The 10,936-nt window shown below is 37.8% G+C and overlaps 1 protein-coding gene across 1 annotated transcript; it reads left to right on the forward strand.

Annotated features, from left to right (window-relative positions):
* The first annotated feature begins 567 nt into the window (after positions 1-567).
* LOC131786111 (phosphonoacetaldehyde hydrolase) lies at positions 568-7,738 on the forward strand. Its single transcript, XM_059103103.2, has 3 exons — positions 568-2,373; positions 4,445-5,112; positions 6,713-7,738. The coding sequence occupies exons 1-3, from the start codon at positions 2,214-2,216 to the stop codon at positions 6,899-6,901; spliced, it is 1,017 nt and encodes a 338-aa protein (XP_058959086.2). The 5' UTR covers positions 568-2,213; the 3' UTR covers positions 6,902-7,738.
* Positions 7,739-10,936: the final 3,198 nt, after the last annotated feature.

The following is a 10,936-nucleotide window of genomic DNA, read 5'->3' on the forward strand; positions in this document are numbered from 1 at the left end:
GCTTCTCCCTGAACTTCACGCTCTTTCCTTATCTGCTTCCACTCCAATATCAGTGAATGCTCCTACATCTGTTCTATTTATGTTTGGCGATATTTTCCTCTCGGTCGAAGAGAAACCCCGGCTCGAAATTTGCTGCTCGACTCCAAAGTCGATCTCCGTGTTCAGTCGAGCGAGTACCACGTGGTCTCTATATTGACTTGTTTGTCAGAAATGGAAGATAACCTACGTCATCGATTTTCTCTTTGTAAAGGATATCATGCAGAAATATTCGATAAGTGATGGGCTCCTGTCGATAATCAATGTAGTTTCCCGCGAGAAAACAGTAGGTCAACATTGAACATATTTTGAGGCGAACCCCTTGCGATAACGATTTTTGCAGCTTTGTAACACGTGCTACCGTGAAAACAAGCATAACTGCAAGCCGAGGATAGTTATTTATCTATTCATACTTCACGACATCTGGAACCTAAAGTGACTACTACCCCTCCCCCCACCTCGGCATAGACGCATGACCGCCGCGTGACGATCACATGCTTCATTATTGACCGCTCAGTGACTGTTATAATACAACGCTCATCGCTATGTGAAAGCTCTTTTCGAGTAAGCAGTCTAAAGCGTTGTGTCCGCTTCGCCTCGATTGCATTAGTCTGCGATCGATTGAAAGCCTGAAGCCAAATTGGGACAGACGAACCTCCACGATTTGTCTAAAATCCGCAATCATATTTGAACTTCGCAATGGGCCTTGCTTACCCTAGAGTCTCTATGGCTCACTGGTAAAGCATCGGAGCGCGGAATCCGAAAGGTCCGATTCCTCATGGGGACTCAGAATTTTTTCTTTGTCCCACGCTCGTGACTAGATGAAAACACATCTTTCTCTATCCACGATCTAGTTGTCAGAAACCTGCGTTCCTTTTGTCCCAAATATTACCGGAGAGACAGTGAGTAACGAAGCAGCTCTTTCGATTAAACCAGGTGGCAATATTCCGCTTCCAATATAAAATCATTTTGAAACCTTAGTTCTATATAGAAGCATAGAAATAGATGTTAATCGAATCGATTTCTCCGCACCAGTAGTGTATTTATTTCAAACATTCAACTCTGAGAAGCTTTTGACGTTGACATTTTAATAGTGTCAAGACATTCTCTCCCATCCAAATCATGCGACAAGATGACATGTGGATTAGAGTTCAAACTCCAAGTAGCTGGTTGCTGGAAACTGGACACGAATTTCCGGAGAAACATCAAGCTTCGAGGGAAAGGATTCGTGTTTTGTTACATGTCACGCAAGCTCCGTCGTAATTATTAGCGAAAGACTTTAAATTCCGCGTCAGAGGGGTTCTACACAAATTCAACTGAAAATGACATATGAAGAATGGTCTCCATGGCTTTCATCCACCTCGTAAAGGTTCTGGCCATTACGTAAGGGAACACAAATCTCATGGAGACAATTCCCTGGAGTGACGTGATAATTGTGGAAATTTGACAACCCAGAGAAAGAACGTTGATTATTTTGCTATTGTTTAATTCAATAGCGTCTTTTATTCCTCCATTGATTTCTACATGTGTGGGCTTTCACGCAACTTTATCCACTGAAAATACGAAAATCCTGCCGACCTTAGCCGTGATCGCATTTACTAAGGAGCATTTATCCAACGTTTCCATCGTTTGCGTGTAATATTCCTCATGATATCATGACACGAAAGGCAGTCTCCTTTCATGAATAAAACAAAAGCGTTTAAATCAGCTGATGCAAACCGCCCGAGCAATTGTTCCCTCAAGACGATGAAATGGATGGAAGTCATGCAAGGTCAACCTGGAATTCTTAAAAAAAAAAAAAAAAAAAAAAGAATTACTTGACTGAAATTGATATAAGACCTCGTGATAAGCCATGATCTGAAAATTAATTTCCGGTAAGAATAAACATACCCCCATTAACATTCGTGAAGCTCATTATTATTTATATTGTTTTGTGGAAATTGACCTCCTAAGCAGGGGGGGTCGTTTTTTGTAAACAAGCGTGACAGCATAACGCATCAAGTCAATAACACGCGGACATCACATGACAAGGCGGTAAACAGGCCTTTGTTGACGTCCGGTTAGTCAGTCTTTTACTTTGCCGGCGGCAAAAACTTGAGTTAACACGCGGTGGTCAAAGCACGTTACTGGATTATTCCTCACGATTTTTTATAAACCGGTCTACACCTCGAGAAAGAATGCTGTCCACCATGCGAAAGGTTTGCTTTTCTTCGTCTCGCATTATTCGTCCTCTCGTTAATTCGACCGACATCTTGGTTCGTGGTGCACATCAAGCAAAAGCCCAAGCACCAACCGCCACTGTGAACACAAGTGAACATGATTTGAAACTGGTCAACGGTGAGGAAAACTTTCAGTTTTTCTATACTTGTATTTCAGTCTTAAGCTTGGTGTTAATTCGATTGGGTTCTTCTGTAATGTTTTTCTTCGTTCTGACGAAGGGCGAACACTCGAGAGCTCCTTGCGTTAGCCAATTGACATATCAGTTGATAACAGCAAAAGATTTTCTGTCACGTATCAAGCGATGGCGCTTGAGTCGCGATTTGGTCCTTTCAAACTGATCGTCATCTCAGACGTATCTTTTACCAAGTCCTTTAATATGCACTTTGCATCTGTTAATGGAAGAAAACAAGATCATTAATGTAACCAAAAAACCTTTTTTTTCAAATTTGATTACATTTTATCCGACGCTTCTAACGTTTATTCGACGCTGAGAAAAGAGCAGTGGCCTAGAGAAAAACATTGTCCATTTTCAGGCAGAACTAGTTAAACCGGTTGTGAATGCTGATTTTGCTGTGTGCCGTGTTCTGTGAGCTTTTTTTCTCGGTGTTACATATTTCCTGTTACGTATTTCCTGTCGATAACATTGGGAAGTTTGTGGGTGGCAATGATCGTATACATTCAGAAATAGTGCAGTGTACTTTTTTAGGTCTCTTATCTCATATAAAGATCGTTTTCACATACATCTGTCTCAGCTGATCAACATTGGCTAGCTTTGTCCTGTTCATTATGAAACAAGTAATCACTCTTCCTCGTAAAAATAAAGGCAGGGGAGGACAAGATTTCCACATAGTCTATTTCTTTATTATGCATGCAGTTCTTGGATGAAAATAAGACCTTTTCAAGAGCAATAGATGTGCTTAGAGTCTATAGCTTTGTTTTTGATCAGTATGGGGTTATACTGAAGTATTTCCTAGTGGAGAGGTAACACGGTGCAAAAATGAGTCAATTTATTGCCAAAAATGCAACTATTTAGCTGGTTTTTGAGCTTTTTTTCTGATTGTAAAACTGAAGAAAAATATTTGTTAGAAATTGTTGTTTTGAATGAACTTTAATATATTGAACAGAGTTGCTATGGGAGGATGCACAATGATGATATCAGGGTATCAATGCATTATTTTTTTCCTTGTGGAATACATTGCAGACACACAATGAATTAGCTTTCTTTCATGGGAAAGCTTTTATTATAGAACAATGCCTGCTGTTTTAAATGCCCTGATCTCTTTCTGTTGATGAAACACAAGCTTCTACACAAAACAACTTTATTCATACACTAGTCTTCAAGCTTAAATTATTATTCAATGATATTGTTCCTCAAAAATTCACTTTGCCACCATCAGTGTTTCTGCTGTGAAGACTCAAGAGATTCAACTAGAAAAGAGGTTCCATGACAGATTTTCATTCACTTTACTCAGTGTTTAATGTTACAGTTACTCATCAGAAAATGAATAGTTGAGATCTTAGCCTCTGTGGTTTTTAGTTAAGAAAAATTTCTATTGTCTTCATGATATTTCTCTGCACATAAAATGCCTGATTCTTTGTTGTGTGATATTGGTAGCAAAATATTTCAAAGACCACCCAGAGATTTCAAGCATCATTAATTACTGCAGAAGGTTTGCTCCAGTTAACTTTTTTTCTCAGAAATTTTATGAGTCTTCAAATCTAGATTAGTGCAAAAATTACGTTTTTATACCTGGTTTAATTTTAATGGTTTTGTTTGAAGGTTTTTTTTTTAACCCTTGACAACCTTTGATCAGTTTGCATATTCTCCATACTTTTTTTGTATAATTTTCCTAAGGTGCTGAGAGAGCTTCTTCAGTCGGCAATCATTTCCTTGGTTTTTGTGACCTTGATGTGTGATTCAGGGGGGATATTGTGAGGAGAAATAAGATGTTTGTCATTCTTGAGAATAAAAAAGGGGTAATGAAATGAAGACAGTATGTCTGAAAGTGTGAAACTAACTTTGAGGAAATTGAAAGAGTTCATGTAGACCTGAATTACTTCATATAGTTATCTTCACATGAAATGTTTGGTTGTATTGAAAATGTTGTTGTACAAAGTACTTGAAGAAAGGGAGCGCATTACAAAATTATTCTTTCTCTTCCTGAAATGTACTTTGACTTTACCTCAGGTGCCCTGTTGAAAAATCCTCGCTCCGAGTATAGAATGGTCCGTCAATACCAAGGAAAGATTAAGGCTGTGATTTTGGACTGGTCTGGCACTGTTTTGGATTGCGGCGTCTACTCGCCAGCTGTTGTGTTCAATGAAGTCTTTAAAAATGAGGGAGTCCCAATCACAATGGAAGAGGCAAGAGAGCCCATGGGAATGCACAAAAGGGTGCACATCCGTAAGGTCACAGAGATGGAATCTGTACGAAGGAGATGGTTTGAAAAGTTTGGTCGCTTTCCCAATGAGGATGATGTGGAAAGAATGTTTCAGAACTTTGTTCCTTTGCAACTTGACTGTATTTTGGACTACTCTCAGATGATAACTGGTGCAGTTGACACTGTTAATTACCTGCGTAACAACATGAACCTGAAGATTGGGTCCACAACCGGATTCACTAAATCCATGATAGATGTACTGAAGGTGGCTGCCACTAAGCAGGGCTATACTCCTGATTGTTATGTTGCAGCAGATGAGGTACCACAAGCCCGACCTTACCCTTACATGGTTTGGTTGAGTGCTATTAGACTGGATGTCAATCCCATCGAAGCCCTTGTTAAAGTTGATGACACAGCTGATGGAGTCAGGGAAGGTACATCTGCAGGCTGCTGGAGTGTAGGACTTGCTAAAACAGTAAGTTTCTTTTATGATATGATTATAGACAAGGATATTACAAAATAGCCAGTTTCTCTCTCTCTCTCTCTCTCTCTCTCTCTCTCTTACACACACTCACTCAGAACCATAAATAAGCTTCTTGATTAAGGTATTAGCTCTCATTTACACAATTTTCCTTACTTAGCAAGAAGTATAGTTCAATATAATATATATGCATTGTTTCTTTACTTAGTATTCTCCTACAAAAACAATAAGACTACTGCAGCAGCTCATTTTATTATCTTTATAATATCAGACATATTAGGAAGTACTTATCTAGAAGTAGCACTGAAACACTAGTTCATGCGTTTATAACAAGCAGACTTGATTATTGCAACAGCCTTTTGTATGGGTTACCGAAATATCAGTTGTCTAAACTCCAGCGTGTTATGAATGCTAGTGCCCGTTTGGTATATTGTGCTCCAAAGTCGTGCCACATCACGCCTCTACTTCACGAATCACATTGGCTGCCTGTTTGTTATCGTATCGAATATAAAATAATTCTTCTTACATTTAAGGTATTGCATGGTATGGCGCCCGATTACTTGCGCCATTTAATATCTATCTTGCCGCCATCTAGGTATAATTTAAGGCGCAACGATGACTCTGCAGCTTTATTAACTTTCCCGAAGATAATATCCAAGAAGACCCTGGCAGATAGATCGTTTAGTTGTGCCGCCCCTAGACTTTGGAATTCGCTTCCTACCACAATAAGATCTATTTCCAGTTTAGATATTTTTAAAATTAGACTTAAAACTTTTTTATTTAATAGGGCGTTTAATTAGTTCTATAGTTTTTATAATTGAATTGCATTATTTTAGAATTGTAATTTTGAACTTCTATTTTAATTTCTAATTTAATATTTATTGTAAGGCGCAGTTGAATATTTTTATAGAAACTGCGCGGTATAAATTTAAATTTAATAATAATAATTTTAATAATACTGTAACTGGCAAAAAGATGCCCATTTGTTAAGATTCAAATCAGCACAAACCCAGAGTGAATTTTTGTTGTTGTTGTTGTTGTTTTTTTTGTTCCGAAGTCTTAATGGGATAAGTACAGCAACCAATAATTAAATTGTGGACAGCAAGAGTTAAAATCAATTTACTTTTAAGGCTTTCATCTCTAAAATCAGATCCCACACTAATCCTGAGTTATCATACCCCCCCTTTGAACAACTCAGCCCTGAAATCATAAAATGGTTACCAGAAATTAAATTGTGGTTGCCAGATAAAACACTTGTGCAATATTGTGTAGCATGCTAAACAACTGACCACAACTTTACACTGTGGTATTTGGAGACTCCCATAAAATTCCAAGGCTCTGTACCTCTGGAAACTAAGGTGAAAGAAGAAAGGTTCTTTTTCTGAAGACAATGAAACACAAATATTGTTTTATTGTAACTAAGTTATAGAAATGTTACAAATTGGTGTATGAAACAGTTCCCTTAAATTTCCAACTCTTGCTGCAAATTTAATGGGCAAAATTTTTACTAGTCAGCATGTCAATCTAAGACTCTGAAGGACTATATACTTTTTTTTGGTGGATTTTAACAACTCTGTTGTTTTTCTTTAACCAGGGAAATTATGTAGGTTTGAATGAAGAAGAGATTGCCAGCCTGAGTGACGATGACCTTGAAAGGAAGCTGAAACGTTCTTACGATATCCTGGCCAATGCTGGTGCTCATTACGTAATTGATTCCATTAGTGATCTGCCTCCAGTTATTGCAGATATCAACCGACGCCTTGCCTCTGGAGAAAAGCCATGAACAATGATAACAAAGCAGTTAAGGTTATTATAACAATCTGACCTAGTTGCTAAGAATTATTTTTAAGTTCTCAGTTTCCAGCTTTTTTTCTTATTTTCAGTGTTGTGATTTTTAGGCTACTTGAAGGTTTGAGACAATTCTATGGAAGCATTGCAGCGTCCCTTTTGAAAAACATATTGCACCCTTTTATGTGTCAAGTAATTTTGCTGAAAGCAATATAGACTTAAAGAGACTAAGCAATCTAAGATTCTCAGACTCAAATAGTTACATGTACAGGTCAAATCCTCTTTTAATTGGTAACAGCAGATTTTAGTTGAGGTGTAGTTAAGTGTGAAATGGGTGTGGTTATGATCACAACAGGACACAGGAGAATTTGACTTTTTCCTTTCATGAACAAGTTCTGAACTTGCAAAAGATAATTTTAATATGTATAAGATTTCAATAGGTAACAAGCAAATATGATGAAATCCTGGCATGTAACTGACAATTTTTAAACAAGATAGGTACAAACTCTTGACTGATCTCAGATGTCTTGCACAATTTTCACTCCTAGTTTTCTTAGAAAGGATTGTTAGTTTTCAAAGTAAATTACAAGAAAAGTTAAAGTTGAAATTTTATATAATTCTTATCTAAAATATTCCATAATGATATTGTAACTTAATTTATTTATGATATATTTAGGAAGACAGTCAATCATTGCGTAACATCAAGAATTGTTGAAACTATGCAAAGACATGAAAATCTATGTTGATTTTTTTTAAGTTTCATTTTATTGCTTCTTTTTATTCAACTAAGCATATTCATTCACTGCATAGTAATAAAATAAGAGTTTCTTCAGATTGCGCAACTTTTGTAATTGTTAAGGCTGTTTTTTATATTCATCTGGGAAGAACAAGCCATTAAATTTAACTCCTCAGATACCTATTTCCTGGAATGAAGGCCCTCGCTCCTTTAAGTGCTCTTCCCCTTTGCCATAATATCAAACAAGCACCACTCCCCCCTCGTTCTTCCTCACTTACTTGATTAATAGGGATACATGGGAAGCCGTTTTGTATTTCCACCTTATAACTTTTTACCGGGATAACTGTGGTAGCCCAGTCATAAAATGCCTTTGTTTTTTTGTCGTCTTACTTTTTTATTTCCTCCGCCACAAAATTGAAAAATTGCGCAATAGTACTCAGTGGTCATTGGGCTCTCAACACCATGACAACCAACTGCGATCCAAGGAAGTGTTCACATGCTGATCACGCGTGTTATCTTGATTGATCATTGACGTTGTCATGCACGGACAGGGCCGGGTCACATGACGAACCACGAAATTTTTACGTATAAAACTCTTTTGTCAGTCGTTCTATATTTAAATGTGTTTGGATTACGATCACCCGGAGCGTCATGGCGCACCCGCTCAAAATACTTACAGACGCATACACAAGTCGTATTGTTCGCGGCCAATCCACGCTAAAAGGTGTTATTGAGCGGTAATTTTCGAACGGATTGAGTCGCCAACGCTTGAAAGCCATGAATGCCTTGTATGCCAAGTATGCCAATGTCTTAGTTGAAAAACGTACACTTGTTGTAAAAAGCAAAATCTGAAATCTGAAACCAAACTGCATATACTCTATGCCATCTGTTGAACAACACTCTTACCGTGAGACTAAAGAACAAAACTCTAATGGATGCAAACTGATAGTGAAGAAAGACGGCATGTTGGATTCACTTGATGCCAGGGAACGTAGCTACGATAACAGTGCGAATGGTATTGATTTCACGATCAGAAAGGTGAATCTTATGTTTGTTTCCGTTGTAGTTGTATGGATATTCTTTTTTAATAAATACACGATCCAAAATCCTGTGTTTTTTGTGTATAATGTTATTATGTCAAGTATTGTTTACGCAATTGTCTTGTCACAGGCAGTCCAAGCTCACGCCTCGAGAAAAAGCCAACGATTAATTCATGAACGCGTCACGCGTTGTGTGACTCGGTATTAAGTTACGAGAGGAACCGTTAAAAATTTGAACAATAGTATGGTGACTGAAATATGGTCGATTTACAACGATAAACATTTCGAAATATGAACATTTTTCTCATAAAATCAATAAAACTTACTCATACCCTGTGTATCCGTTGTAGTTCTGGCGATTTCTGCCGTTTTTAGCTTGCTTTACCATCAGTGTTATTCACGTCATCTACTTTTATTACGTTGGTAAAATCTGTAGAGACATCACACCAACCAACTCGCGCGCAAAGTAAGAAGACTATATTGAAGGCTTGAAATTATATTACGATCGATTTTCATCAAGAAATGGGCCAGGAATTTTCCAAAATAGTGCAAATAATCGTGAAGGCTGATCGCTGAAATGCGATTGCGTGACGCTCGGTAAGCTGTAAGATGACACGTTATTATATACCAGACGTAAAAACTCTTCAGATTCTCAGTCTGCATTTTGTACCCACTCTGCAGTCCACAGTCTATATTTTGTATCCGGTCTGCAGTCTACTGTCTGCATTTTGTAGTAACAGGTATCCGTGGCACCAAAACAGTTTATTTTTGGTGACATTTATTCGCACAACACACATCATTTACCACAAAATACCTGTGTGTGAGGTAATTCGACATTTTCGTTCTTTTCCGCGTTAATACTCTTCTTTCCTTTTGTAAGAATGTAGACCACTTACAATGTTTCAAGTAATCTACCCACCCTACAAAAAATAACTCTTGCATGCAGAGCATGCCTGTGTTTTGAAATAGGTGTATGCCCTTAGCCAGACTTGAGCTCACTATTTCAGTATACTAGTCCGACACCCATAGTATCACTACACTTGATTCCAAGGATCCAGTACCATCCAGGTATCTCAGTTACCCTGCTCACAGGGTCTAGTTAGGCTTACATTCACACCTGCGTGTAACACGTGCTTATCCAAAAGTTAAAATTTTGGAGAAACCAGAAAAGTAAACACAATGCGCAGTAAAGTTTTATCAATCATCTTTTCCCAAAAACAAGCTCAAGTGAAAGAAGACCATTCAAATAACTTACTTTCAACGAAAAAAGCGATAGATGCATATTAAGTTTTTACACTAAAATCAAGATAAAAGATAAAAATCAATAAATTTTTGCGCACGTGTGCAAACAAGTGTGCAAACAAGTGTGCAAACAAGCGGCAAACAAGTGTGCAGATCGGATTTCAAAGTGAATATGCAAATTTATCAGTGTGTGGAGAGATCTCTTGTAACATGGAATTTAAAAGTAAGAAGAAAGACGAAACTGACCAAGGAACGTTTCGGGAAGAAAGCTTTATTCAAAACAGTTCTTGATTTTCTATTAGAACCGAAAAACGTACGAATTTCTTACGTGTGCGAAACCCACGAAGTAGAATTCATCATGCTTAAATCGATGTTTACTTGACTTCACGGCAAGAATATTGCGCAGCGTTATGTTGAAAATACTGAAAGTTCTACGTTTTAACACAAAATCTTCTATTAAACAAATTTTTTGGACATCTGATTACACAAACATGATAATTACCGTGCCTTGGAGTTCTTCCTCGCTTGAAGTCCGATAGTTTGGTTTTCACTTTGCGGCCCTAATTCGCATTATTTTAGAGAATTGTAGTATTTTCGATTCCAAAGCTTATTTTGTCGCTTTTAAGACCTTGATGTCCATTATTTTTCAAGCAGATTATTCTATAGTATTTTTTCTTTTCATTTTTTGTCCCAGGAGGTCTAAAATGGTCGGAAAGAAACGGAAAATCCGACTTGAAAATATTGAAAGTCGGCAACGTGTACGCCATTTTTTCAAATTTGATCATTTCTTGTGAACGCATAAAATGGCGCCTTTGTACTACCCTCTAAAGTCATCAAGATAACTGCGCAAAACACGGATTCTGATTGGTTTATAGATCCTCTAACAACAGAGGAAATTTGGAGACAAAATTCTGCTAAGCAGGGGAGATAGGGGGGAAAAGCGTCTCTCGCGCAAGTCCCCCACGCGGCACGGGCGGTTATGGGCGGTTTAGGTGTCAATGGGATACAGTGG

This window comes from Pocillopora verrucosa, chromosome 1 (assembly GCF_036669915.1).
Source record: "Pocillopora verrucosa isolate sample1 chromosome 1, ASM3666991v2, whole genome shotgun sequence".
NCBI classification, from domain to species: Eukaryota; Metazoa; Cnidaria; class Anthozoa; order Scleractinia; family Pocilloporidae; genus Pocillopora; species Pocillopora verrucosa.